At 54.3% G+C, this 13,609-nt stretch overlaps 1 protein-coding gene across 4 annotated transcripts in view; it reads right to left on the bottom strand.

Moving 5' to 3' along the window:
- RASSF4 (Ras association domain family member 4) overlaps positions 1–13,407 on the bottom strand; it is a 34,618-nt gene extending 21,211 nt beyond the window's left edge. Inside the window, exons 1-3 of one of the 4 annotated variants that reach the window (XM_018042262.1) lie at positions 13,301–13,407; positions 2,904–2,997; positions 508–583 (exon numbers count right to left, since the gene is read on the bottom strand). In XM_018042262.1, coding sequence (XP_017897751.1) covers positions 508–583; positions 2,904–2,965 — 138 coding nt within the window. In that variant the 5' untranslated portion in view covers positions 2,966–2,997; positions 13,301–13,407. Of the gene's footprint in view, positions 1–507; positions 584–2,903; positions 3,001–4,023; positions 5,692–13,300 lie in introns of those variants that run through there. The other 3 variants (XM_018042263.1, XM_018042264.1, XM_018042261.1) reach the window with 3 other exon arrangements.

Below are 13,609 nucleotides of genomic sequence, written 5' to 3'. Positions count from 1 at the left end.
TGCTTTCACTCCTGGGTTGCTGTGAACTTGGGCAAACCAGGGCCCTGTGATGAAGGATGGGCAGAGGAAGGACTGGGCTGGGCGGAATCTCAAAGATTTCAAACACCGGAATCCTGACCAAAGTCCCAGGAGGAAGGAGGAGACCCACGTTGTGAAATCCATCTGTTTCAAACACGGAATCCTGACCAAAGTCCCAGGAGGACAGAGAAGACCCACGTTGTGAAATCCATAGGCTCTGCATTGTCCTGGGAATGGTCTGACCCTCAGCACCCCTTGCAGGGACCTCAAAGGAGATAATTTTGTCTCCAACTCAGAGAATGGGAGACCTGAAAATTCATTATCCTTACTGGACACTTAAAGTGAAGGAAACATTCTTTCACTTGGTTAACAGGCATAAAGAATTACCCTTGGTTAACAGGCATAAAGACCAAAAAAAGACCGGCCAAAGTCTTTCTGGCCAGCCAGGATAAACGGCGACCTTACGTAACAGAAGACAGGCGGCCTTACCTCCCTGTGCCTCAGCTGGGAGCTCCTGCCCTCGTGGTAGCAGTTGTAGGTTTTCAGCAGGCTTAGGAGCTCTGACCTGAAAAGGTAAGGACATACATGTGACCTTGGAGTGTGGCCGGGCCCTGGATAAAGCATTTGGCTTTGGTGGCCTCAGTTTCCTCATCTATAAAATGGGCACAATGCACACACTTTGCCAACAATATATATTCCATCGAGAGGCTAGACTTTGCCATCAGACACATGCCTTTTAATCTTCTATGGAGTTTCACCTGCCAGCACTCCTGGGAAGCCTGAGGTGGGGCTGAGACGGAAGCAAAACTCACCGAGGGGCCCAGGTCACACTGTTGTACTTCGAGGGTGTTTGCACAATTTCACTGTTATAGATAAGAGTTCCTGACAATCTCTCTATACTTTACCTCGGAATAAATCACTTGGGCTTGGCTAATCGGCTTTTTAAAAGCTTGCTTTTTCCCCCCATATGACCTCCGATAAGGGTCTGGGCTGGCTGCTGTGGGAGTACCACCAGAGATGTCTGTCTTCTTCCTCCTGACTGTCTGGATGTGGTCAAGGTATGAGACTGACGGCTCCGAGCGTAAGATCCTGAAGGCCCTAGGAAGGCTACTGAATCCAAGCGCTTTCTCCCCCGAATAAAGGGAAAGCCACAGCTTGTGTCTTGGCTGAGGTGTGGCAGAGAGAAAACGACTCCAGCTTGCTGCCCCCAAGCCGGGCTCCGCAGGCAGTGCGGTCCAATAGACGTGAAATGAAGGCTACACACACGGTGTTAGACTGTCCAGTAGCCATATCGGGCTTCCCTGGTGGTCAAGTGGTAAAGACTCTGCCTGCCTGCCTGCCTGCAGGAGACCCGGGTTCGATCCCTGGCTCGGGGAGGCCCATTAGAGAAGACGGCAGCCCCCTCCAGTGTTCTTGCCTGGGAAAGCCCATGGACAGAGGAGTCTGGTGGGCTACAGTCCACGGGGTCGCAAAAGAGTCGGACACGACTCAGGGACTAAGTCACCACAGTAGCCATGGCACCAAGGAACATAAAACGGGAGTTACTTCAATAGCACATTCTACTGAGCCCCGTGTCCCTAGAGTATTATCGTGTAATCTATCACAAACTGCTTCCGAGACTTGGTTCATTGCTTTATTTTGTAAGCAATGTTTGCCACTTGGAGCCTCTTTCATATTCAGTACACCCTTTCAGCCACAGGCTACGTGCTTAGCAGCCACCGTGGCTGGTGGCTCCCTGCTGGAAAAGAGAGGCTCTAGAGCCTCTCAGGCAGTGCTTTCACCCACACTCAAGCCATCTAGGGCCTGGATGAGCAGAACACACTCTGGTGCTCTGGTGTGCAGCCCTGGGTGACGTGGGATGATGGTAACGGGCAGGGTTCTACAACGTGATGGTATTAACGATGCAGAATCCAACATTCCATGTCCACTGTGCTGCGAAGTGTGTAATCACTGAATACAGTCTTGTTAGAATATATTTATAGCACATAACTAATAGGATACCTATGTATAAATTTCCAGAACATATGCCTGGGCTTCCCAGGTGGCGCTGGCGGTGAAGAACCCACCTGTCAACGCAGGAGACATAAGAGATCTCTGGCTGAAGCGACTTAGAATCCATCACATTAGGGTCGTTATTATGACTTTTTCAAAATATTTAAAATTGTTACATTGTTCTTATTATCAAATATAAATAAGGAAAACGATCTTGTAGGCGGCACTGTTTTTTCAGGGTCTTGGGAAGGAGGATCCTAGGAGCCAGGTCCCCAGTAAAAGCTAATGCATTTTAAGGAGGCTTGGTTTGCCTTCAGGACAACAGACAGGAGCTGACTAAATTTAGAAAATATTTGGACTCAGGACTCGAAAAGCAAGATAAAATGAAAAAAAAAAAAAAAAGATTTCTTTAGTTCAGCGATGAACTTCGAAAAGTTTCCCAGTTTTTCTTTTTTTATCATGAGACAGACAGGGAGTAAATAAAATAAAAAGAAGCAGAATTAAATCATAATGTCAATAAAATATACTTTTTCAATAAAGACTCAACACCAGTTTTGAGGGTTCTTTCCATGAACTGTTTGATACAACAAGAATGTAGGATTGCTCTAGTTTTAAAATAAATTAAATGCCATCTCTGCAGAGCCACAGTAGGCAGGCACACTTTCCTGCTTCCCTGGGCCCTAGGAGATGGGGGTCAAAGGCATACCTTGACCCTTGATCTCCAAAGAGAAAGACTTCAGAAAGAAGCGCCCCCATCACTGTCCCTGGGGTAGGCCCACCATCATACCTATTAAAAATGCCCAGAATCCCTTCCCACAAAGGCTGCCCCCCGCAGGGGCGTGACCGCCGGGGAGGGCGGGCATGGAGGCCCCTCTCTGCACACAGTGACTTACTTCAGAATGGACTTGCTGTCGCTGATGGGCACATGGGAGCTGGGGGGACAATCTTCCTTCATCTTCTCCTCTTGTCTGCAGACTTGGAAGCTACCTGCTAGGTAAACAAGGGAGGGCCCACAGACGGGTGAGCCACGAGGAGCAATAGCCAGGGTGGGGCCAGAGCTCTGGCGTAGGGGCCTGAGACCACTCACTCCTGCTGCCCCGCCCCGCCCCGCCCAGGCACGGAGGGGCTGAAGTGCCAGACCCAGAGGGCTTAATGGGACCCTGCACCCCCATGCGCCAGCCCAGGCCGGGCAAGGTCAGAACTGCCGCTCAGCCCCCTGCCCCAACCTCCGCACAATCCCTAGGAGTGAGATCACTCTCCTAAGTGTGTCAGGCTATATTCTCTTTCCCTTTTAAGGACACCTTGAATGATGTCTTCCACGTCCATTGCTCCCTCAGACCTCTGAGTCGCCCTGCGCCTTTCTTGCCCATGCCCAAGGATCCCGGGGTGGTTGCCCCACTGCTGCCTTTAGAGCCAGCACCCCTGGGTCAGCCCTCCTAGTGACAGGCTGATTGATCCCATGTTCATACATGCTGGAGGCTGTTGAGCGTATTCTATGAGTTATTTATTCCTGACAGTACTCTTAGAGGTAAGGACGATTGTGTACTGATTTCACGGATGGGGAATCAGGGACAGAAGTTACGTGCTTCACCTAAGATTCCCAGTGAGTAACCGGCGAAGTCGCTGGTCACAAGCGTCTAGCCCCTCGATTCTGGTCTTTCAGCCCCTTCTGTACACTGATCTCGACAGCGACTTAAGCCCTCAGACCCTTCATTTTCTCCTTGGTGCATGAAGTAACTTCTGTCCTACAGCGTTGTTCATAGACTCATCCATGAAACTGTCTCTTCTCATTCACAACCGGGAAATGTTTGCGGAGCTTCCCAAGCCCTCGGGGCTCCTTTCATGGAGGGTAGATCTAGAGCTTTCTCTATCATGTTGGGCTCTAAGCCAGCACCGCACACACACACACACACACACACACACACACTCTAGCCTCGATCCTGCTTCTGCCCGCCTTCTCCCAAGGTGCAGCAAGGAGTGAGGAGTTTAGCGACCCTGGGGGATGGCACAGACCTGGGAGGGCACACAGCATGTCTTTCACATCATGGAGCTCCTTCGGCTTCTTCTCAAAAACAACACTCCACGTCTGTTCACACAGCCTGGTTCAGCCACACCTTCCTGACCTGAGTTTGCGCCAGGGCCACTGTGGGGCTCAGGGCCTGCTCCACGGCTGCCGCGTGCAGGGCCTCACTGCACAGAGCCCCGGGCGTTGGTCCCGACTAGCCCAGCACACCGTCTCCCTGCTGGCTCGATCCTCCCACACACAGGAAGAGCCAGCCTTCTTGCAGCCACATCAGCCCTGAGCGCCGATGCTGGAGGCAGGGGACACATGGTAGGCATGGAGACGGGGAATGATCTGAGGGTGGTGAGCTGCCTGGTGACATCAGGATCATCCCGGAAACGCCTCCCCTCTGCCTTGGTCTGGCATGTGGCAAACGGGCCCGCAGACGGGGCAGGCGCCCAGCTGGGGGGCATCGGCGCCGTGGGGCCTGGAGCTGGGGGCCTCCAGCGGCCTTCTCCTTGGCCTATTTCGAAATAGGGTTTCAGTTCCTCAGCATTTCGGCTCTCCTGTGGAAACAGTGATCTGCCAGCTTCTCTCTCCGGGTACTTCCTTAAATGCTACCAACACAGAAGCTGGCTTCAGCCCGGGGCAAGGCTGAGTTTCTCGGTCAACACTGCTTCTGTTGGGTCCGTGACCCAACTGTCTTGTTTAAAGCAAGCTCATAATGGGAAGGGCTGGATTGACCCAGAAATGGCCCGAGGAGCTTTTTTTCCTCATGCCTCGCTCTCACCCCTCCCTACTTCCTGCTCTGCGCTCCAGCCTGCCTGAGCGGCTCTCCGGTCCCCTGGTGGGTTCGAGGCTGTGTCCTCCCTTTGGGTTTCTATGGCCACTCTCTCTCAGCATCCAGCATCATCCTCATCCTAGACCCTACCCTTAGCTGTCCAGGAAGCCCTGCCCAGACCAGGCCCCTCCTCCAGCCATCAGATCCTCTCTGGGCCAGCTCCTGAGCCCCGCTCTCCGTCACAGGACCCGCCTCTCGCTGTGACTCTCCCAGAAGAGCAGGAGCCTGGCGTGGCAGAGATGTTACTTTTACGCCTCACCGCTTGTTTCCAGCACAGATCACAAGACTGGATGCTGCGGAGATCCATAAATGGCTGTTAAATTATTGAATGAGCACAGAAAGCCTCATGAGGTCCACCGAAGTCAACTTTCCCAGAGTTGTGTATACACAGCCGGAATAAATCATGTCAAAGTCTCTAGGGGCCAGGGACGTGACTTGGCTGAGGGACACTGGTCAGTGGACTCTATGGGGGCTTGGGGACATATTCTTCTTCCGGCGGGGCAGCTTTTCTGGTGTTTCATGAGAAGCCAGAAATCTGGGTTTTTACAGGCTGTAGCTCACTTTTAAAGTTGGGTGACCGTGGTGGAGACAAGCACTGCCCCTGGAATGACCGCGTGATAGCGCCCGCTCCCCAGCCCCTTGCAGCCACGGGGCCAGGTGACTGGCTTGCAAATGGAAGTGCTGAGCGTCACTCCCAGGCCAGCGCACCTGGGCCAGGCTGTGGCCCGGCAGCTCTCCTGCTTCCCGTCATGGTGACCCGGAGAGCCACACAACCCAGTTAGTACAGCTTCCTGATGGTCAGCCTGGGTCCCAGGGTATCGCTGGGGACCAGAGGCCTCTGTCAACCCGCAACAGATGTGGATGGGGAAGAGAAATAAACCTGTTTCAGGGATTTGTTACTGCAGGATAATCTAGTTTATTCTAACGCAGTAAATAATTCAGTTAAAATGAATATACATGTCAATGCATGGCAAAAACCACTACAATACTGTAAAGTAATTAGCCTCCAATTAAAATAAATAAATTAATTAGAAAATGAATGTGTATATTTTTAACTTCCCAGGTGGCTCCAGTGGTAAAGAACCCCCCTGCCAGTGCAGGAGACACAAGAGATGGGAGTTTGATCCCTGGGTTGGGACGATCCCCTGGAGGAGGGCATGGCAACCCACTCCAGTACTCTTGCCTGGAGAATCCCAGGGACAGAGGAGCCTGGTGGGCTGCAGTCCATGGGGTCGCTAAGAGTCGGACACGACTGAGCTACTTCACTTTCACTTTTCACTTTCATGCATTGGAGAAGGAAATGGCAACCCACTTCAGTGTTCTTGCCTGGAGAATCACAGGGATGGCAGAGCCTGGTGGGCTGCCGCCTGTGGGGTTGCACAGAGTCGGACACGACTGAAGCGACTCAGCAGCAGCAGCAGCAGCAGCAGCAGCAGCGTATACATTTATCTGTAAAGCTTGCCGATACACGCCAGTTTATAGCACTTCACGCTTTCACTCTCCCACAGCCTGTGAGGGATATGCCCCTTTTGCTCTATTTAGTAGGGACACTTATAAGTGGAATTCTCTTCTAAGAGAACTCTCTTATAATCAGTGATTAGTTATTAATAGAAGATACTTCTTAAAGTGTCCTGGGCTGGGAGCTGCTAAAAACCCATATAGCTTCAGTTGCATGCTTTTTCCTCTCTGGGTCTTGATTTTTCCATCTGTACGAGAATACTGATTTCCACTGAGTTAGATGTTTTCTTAGCTGTGGAACTCTCCATTCAGATGGAATATTTATGCAGCTTAGATTACAGGGGGTGTTCTGGCTGAAGGTGAGGTGGGTGCCGGGGAGCCCCCGCCCACGGCTTTGCCCACGTGTGTGCTCACTGCTAAGTCGTGTCGACTCTTTGGGACTTTCAGGGACTGTAGCCCGCCAGGCTCCTCTGTCCCTGGGATTCTCAGGCATGAGTACTGGAGTGGGTTGCCTCGCCCTCCTCCAGGGGATCTTCCATCTCTGGATAATACTGTGCTGTATGACAGAGGAGATGCTCTCCGCACTGGGCTTCTGGAATACACTTTACCCTAGAGAGCCTGCTTATTTAAAGGACACGATCAACAAGCTGAGGGTCTCCAGCTAGAGTTGGGTGACATCAGCTGGGGTTGGCAGCCCAGAGGGAATCAGGAGCAAAGTGCAGAAGGATCCTAGATGACACAGACGAAGTGAAAGGAGAAGGGGCTTGTCGAGCGAACAGCTTCTGGGGCAGGGAAAGAGAATGGAGGACACCGTCCCAACTAAGGGAAGGAGGGGCGTGAGGAAGGCTGGGGGAAGCAACCGAGCTGCTTCCGAATTGCCGGGCGAGGTCTGAGCCTTACAGGGCAGGAACCTCTACCCCAGTTCTCTTTTCTGAGAGAACCATCTACTGCTGTGTCCTGACACCCATCATTCGTATGGCCTGAGGCCGCTCTCATGATCTCTGATTCTTACACGTCTCATCCCCCGACTCCAAGGTGGCCACCCCGTTGTCTCCTTGCATTCCAGACCTGAGCTCTGGGGCCACTTTCAGAATCCCACTCCAAAGGTCGATACTGTGTTTGTGCCTCATTTACCCAGCTGGAGGTTGAGACGGTTTTCATTCCCAGTGTCTTGTCCAGTTCCCAGGTGAGCTGCAGGGTACCTAAGAGGCATCCTATAGATAACTTGAATGAGAGCTTGAGAGACAGCAGGGACACAGGCCCAGGAAGAAAGCCAATGGAGATGTCTCTGTTTGAAACATGTTCCTGAAACCTCCCCTTAAACACTCGCTGTCCTCATGCACTGGGCAGGACTTAATGAATCTCCAATGGAATGTTTTTCTACCTTTTATAAAAAGCATGATCTTATCTTTCAATAAAACCCCAGGAGAAGCCCAATGCACAAATGGATTAAAGCGGGCCGCTCTGGTCGAGGGTGGGGTCGGGGAGAGGGTGGGCTGGCCCGCCGCCCTGGTGCAGTCTGCAAAGCACAGAGTGAGATGCAGCTGGGCAGGCCAAGCTCCATGGCTCTGCGGAGCCCAGCTTTCTTTGTCCTGGCTGGCTCCCCTCCCCCAGGCCCCAGGGCACACAGATCGGGCCTCCACTCTTGCTTCCCTGGCTGTAGGAGGCTCTGTCCCCAATTCAGGGACTCAGGCTGCAGCCAGGGTTCCCTGTCCCCAGAGGAGGGGCCCCAGGGCAGCAAGCCAGCCATGGCTACCTGTCCCAGCGAACAGGCAGTGAACTGTTTCCGCTTTCCACTTCAGTAGCTGCTCTGCCAGCCGTGAGGAGGGGCCGTGAGGACAGTGGGCTGGCTGCCTGCCCTCCCCATTGTCCCTGGTCTTTCGTTTGGGACAAAGGACACTGAAGGTTTTCAGCTGCCTGGTTTGGACCATCTTTCCTCTTTGGGGGCCGTGGAGCCGGTTATCGTGGGACAAGGCGGATGGCCCTTTAGGCCATCACTGTAGCCCACTCCCTACGGGCCAAGGTCTGAAGCAGAAAAAGCAGGCTGACGCCGTGGTGTTTTCCTGAGGCTAAATCCACTACATTTGAAAGGCTTTTACGTCAAGACGATGTACTTCCCACAATGCCCCTGTTTCATGAGCTTGTGGCAACAATAGATGGTCATTGTCCTCACTTGGCAGAATGGAAAATGGTATCAGTGTCCGAATTAAAATGTTCTGAGGATGTTCTTGAAATCTGAACGCTTGGTGACCTCTGCTCTTAATCTTATAAAATTGTGACCCTGACGTTCCTCCTCGCGTGGGTGCCCAGCTGTGTCTGACTCTTTGCAACCCCGCGGTTGTAGCCTACCAGGTTCCTCTGTCCACGGAGTTTTCCAGGCAGGCATACAGGAGCGGGCGGGCGGGATGGAAATTAAATATGTTAAGGACTGGGACACGATGAGCCAAAGAAAAAGGACAGGGCATGAGGGGCATGGCTGGGGGCCTCTGAGCCCAGGCCACTCAGACCAGAAGGAGGAAGGCGGCTCTCAGGAAAAGAGCAGGTGCTGGGACACCGCCATGCATTCCTGGGGAGCTGAGTCCCCTGTTCAGCAGCCCAAGGCTACAACTTTCGATCACCAGCCAGGGCCAGCAGGAAGGTGGTGGGGAAAACAATGAACCTTTAAATGGGCCCTCGAGAGCACCTGTTAGCCAGCAAATGGCAGGAAGTTGGCCAAGGAAGAAACCGTAGTGCCTGCTGGTACCAGCTGCCCCTGATAGCAGATCTGGCCAGACACAGGCCACTCCCAATCAACAGATTTTTGCCAAGAGGGCCAGCTGCTGGGATGCGGGTGCTGAGCAGGAACACGGCAGCTGCGGCTCCCATCCCCTTCCACACAGCCGCCTCGGCTCTTCCTCTCTCCCCCATCTTCACCCCCACCCTGGGCGTGGCCACACCCTCCCTGCCCCAGCCCTGGTGGCCGGGAAGCCCAGGGGGCCGTTGTGCAGCGCAGCTGGGGCCGAGCAGAGCAGGCTCCACTGCAGAGCCACCCCCCTCACCGCCGTCTCCTGGGCCCATCCTCCGACCCCGGCTCGCCTTCACCGTATCCTCTCCCCCCAAGTCTTGGGCTTCCACCAGCTCTCTCGCTCAGACCATCCCAACACCCAGTCCTCCGTGACACCACTGCCCTTCCTCTGAAGAGCCGAGCCCTCCGCGCTCAGGCAGCCTGGCCCTTCTCGTAAGCGTTCTGACAGCTCCCACCTCGAGGCGGCGCTACACCCCCACTCCTGCAGCCAGATCTCCGGGTCCTGTCCTTGCTTTCAAAACATGGCAGCCTGGGGCGAGAGAGCACTTCAGTCCTCCTTTCAAGTCCTTCCCACACCTCTTCCTCCTCAAACTGGACCCGCCCCTTGCCTACGGAAGAAGAAATCCAAGCAAACAGGAGGGCTTCCCAGGTGGCATCAGTAAGAACATGAGGACTCAGTCCCTAGGTAGGGAAGACCCCTGAAGGAGGAAGCAGGGAATGGCAGCCCTCGCTAGCATTCGAGCCTGGAGAACCCCATGGACAGAGGAGCCTGGTAGGCTACAGTCCATGCCGCCACAAAGGGGCGGACACAGCTGCGCACGCACTCATAGGAACAGGAATCCTTGCAGCGTGCTTTTTGGGCCAAATAGCTACTGAGAATGATCGCTGACCAATATCCCGCTGGCCTGGGGTTAGCGGGGCAGGCCCTCCGATCATTAAGTGCCGAGTGCTGTGGGGCGCGCTGATGCTCTCTATTGCTGCCCCACCCCCTGCTCCCTGCTGCGCCCTCCCTCCCCAGCCAGTGCTACCCGCTGCACCACACCTGTGCACCACACCTGTGCACCACACCTGTGCACCGCATGCAGCTGCTGAAGGCGGCTTCCTGCAAGACACGGTTCAGCTCAGAACCTAGGGTCATGGAGCACTTTGGAGTCTCTTGGAAGCTTAACACACTGTCTCCAGAAAAATGCCCATGTGTGCGTGAGTGTGCACACACGCACACAGGAGGTCTGCTCACCATTGCAGGGGGTCAGTAAACCCTTACCCACGTGCCCCTGGGTCCCCAGGTCCCAGGTTAAGAACTTCTGCGGAACGTGTCACAGCAAGAGAGAGGAGACAGGGGCGTGCCAGAGAGGAGGCAGGTGCGGGCTCAGCCTAGCCAGGACTGTAGCCAGGCAGCTGGACAAGAGTGTCTTTAGGTCTCTTTCCAGCTCTGCAGCTGTGGGGCTGGATGACACCCTCACTTCTACCCCCCAAGGTCAGGCAAGGCTGTTGTTGTTGTTCTTGTTGGGTCACTAAAGTTGTGTTCAACTTGTGAACTCATAGATTACAGCCCACCATGCTCCTCTGTCCATGGGATTTCCCAGGCAAGAACACTGGACTGGGTTGCCATTTCCTCCTCCAGGAATTTTCCCAACCTAGGGATCGAACCTGCGTCTCTAACCCCACAGGCGTATTCTTTACCACTGAGCCACCTGGGAAGCCCCAGGCAAGGGGAAGGGGCTCCAAATCTCTTTCAGCAGTGCATCCTGGGGAAGGAGGTCAGAAGCCGAAAAAGGGAGGGGACCAACTGCAAGTTCCCCTTTAACAGGAGTGAGAAATCTGCCAAAGCCTCGGACAGTGCAGCCACTTCCTATTTGATTTTGATTTACTTTAAAACAACTTGAAACTGTTTTCTTCAGTGTGCTGTGTGGCAGGATAACCACCAGCCTTTGCAAGAATCTGGATATAGAGCTCTGCTCTGGGATTCTGATGCTGAAGCTGAAACTCCAATACTCTGGCCACCTGATGCAAAGAACTGACTCATTAGAAAAGACCCTGATGCTGGGAATGATTGAAACCGGGAGGAGAAGGGGACGACAGAGGATGAGATGGTTGGATGGCATCACCGACTCAATGGACATGGGTCTGAGTAAGCTCTGGGAGTCGGTGATGGACAGGGAGGCCGGGCGGGCGTACTGCAGTCCATGGGGTCACAAAGAGTCAGACATGACTGAACGACTTAACTGAACTGTGAACTGGGATTCTGTAGCTGTGTGACCTTAGGCAAATCCCTTTCCTTCTCTGACCTTCAGATTCCTCAGTTGAATCACTGACTGCTGTGAAGGTGAATGAGGGAACAGGTAAGGTGGGCTTCATATGGGCTTCACCTGTGATAAAAAAAAGTTCCCAGTAGACGTCTGAATGGGAGTCCAGGGCTCCAGAGGGACAGCGAGGCTCTGATACGGGAACATGGTACTCAGAAAGGGCGACGACAGTCCTCAGCAGGAGCGTCTATGAACCACGGTATTTGGCTGAACCCACTCTCAAAACCAGGGCCCGGTCCAGAGTCAGACCCTCCCCTTTGAGCCTCGGCATTTATAGAACCTGAACTATAATACACGCCCGACTTCTGTTCATATTCTGTTGTTACGGGTCATTGTCCAGCTGACCCTGACCCAGGGGGACTCTGGACCTTCGCTCCATTCTCCAGGCCAGCTGCTGGAGTCTCAGGGTGGAAATACGGCTCCACCCCCCTTACTCCTAACCCCCCAGCCCCTCCCCTCCCCTCATCCCCCCACCCCCACCCTCGTTTTCACCCTGACCCTTTAATCTGGGGTCTCAATCTCACTTTCCCTGCAAAGTCTTGAACCACCAGCACTGCGCACAGAGGGGATAATGACAAGAACTAATGGAAACGTACTGACAGCGGTGGAGCCCGCAACAACTCTGGCCTGCGATTTCTGACCCAGGGCTAGGCCTTCATCTTCTCTTTTCTTCCTTCCCCTTCCTCCCCTCTCCCTCCCATTACCCCCCTCCCCCCCCCCCCCCCCCCCCCCCCCCCGCCCCACTTAGCACCTCCCGCCCTGCTGGCGAAGCTCAGGAATTACTCCAGGGAGTTGGAGGCAGGCAGATCGGCATTTCAGTTGCTATTGTCTACTCAGAGCTTCTGCCAACAAATCTTGACTGCACTCTGAGCAGTTAAACTACGGAGAAGCCTGTGAAGGTCCTTCTTGCGAGTGCACGGCTCTGGAGTCCAACTTGGTGTTCAGTCACTAAGTCATGTCTCTCTCTGCAACCCCATGGACTGCAGCGTGCCAGACTTCCCTGCCCTTCACCATTTCTGGGCACAAATTCCAGCATTCGGGCCCTCACCTGTCATGGCCATACTTAATTCCTCTGTGAAGTGGGGTTATTAAAGCTTTTTCAGTGTTTTAAGAAAACACTGTCACTGGCCTGGCACTGATCCTGGTGCGAGAGATCACACACAGCCCTCCCCCAGGGCTGTGCCAGATTAATAAAACAAAGGCATCTGCCTAGAGTGGGAAGCGCAGGACAGTCAGGAGCACGGGGCAAAGAGGGTGCTGAAGTCACTGGGGGAAATGGAAGAAATCTGGCCTGATGAGCCCTGGCTAGAAATTCTGACCCTATTCCTGACTCATCTGAGTATAACCAGACAACTCTGTAACTTTTCAAGCTTCAGTTTTCTCGTCTGGAGGTGGGAACACTGACAGTATCAAGGCTGTGAGAAGTGTGAGAGGCATATTGTGCTAAAACTCTTAGGACAGGTCTGACAACAAGGCAAATCCTCTGTAAAAAGCGATTGTGAGGCCCTACTGCTGCTATTATCGTGGTCTTCCATCCATGAAATCTGAGGTTTGTGCAAGAGGCACTTCAAGCCTCTCCCCCAGTTCTAAGATCAATGCTGCTAGGATATTGGACAAGACAAGAGACAAGGCGGGCAAAGATGTAGCCGGCGGCCACGCGCGCACCTGCTTTCCTTAGGTTTTAGCTCCTTAAGTGTCCTCTCACTGGAGCAGGTGCCTGGCGCAGTGCCCACTCTCAGCGCTGGGGAGGCCCAGAAAGTGCCAGGCTGGCAGAGGGAGGGGACTTAGCACGCTGCAGCCACAAGTGCCTAGACTCCAGAGCCCCTGGCTGGGGAAGGTCCTGGGCTCGCGCGGTGGAGGGAGGTCGGAGCTCCGCGGACGCCCCGTGCATCACTCACCGACCACTCATCGCGCAGTGCAGAACCCACGGCCGGTGCCTTGCCCTCGCAGTCACCCGAGATGCCTCCGCAGCGCCTACTGCCCGTCTTCCAGGACTCGGAGGGTCAGGCCCGCCCCTCCCCGCCCCTCGCCTCGCTCCGGCCAATGGCACAGCCCCATTACTCCCTTTCCGCCCCGCCCCCCGGCTCTCCCCGCCCCTCCCCGCCTCTTGCCCAGCTCTGGCCAATGGTGTCCTGTCACCTTAACGGGCCCGCCCACCCCTGGCACACCCGGGAAGGTAGGGGAGGTGCCGAGGGGCCTCGGGGAAG

This window comes from Capra hircus, chromosome 28 (genome assembly GCF_001704415.2).
Source record: "Capra hircus breed San Clemente chromosome 28, ASM170441v1, whole genome shotgun sequence".
NCBI classification, from domain to species: Eukaryota; Metazoa; Chordata; class Mammalia; order Artiodactyla; family Bovidae; genus Capra; species Capra hircus.
The sequence above is the reverse complement of the archived record's forward strand: the minus strand, read 5'-3'. Positions and strand labels throughout refer to the sequence as shown.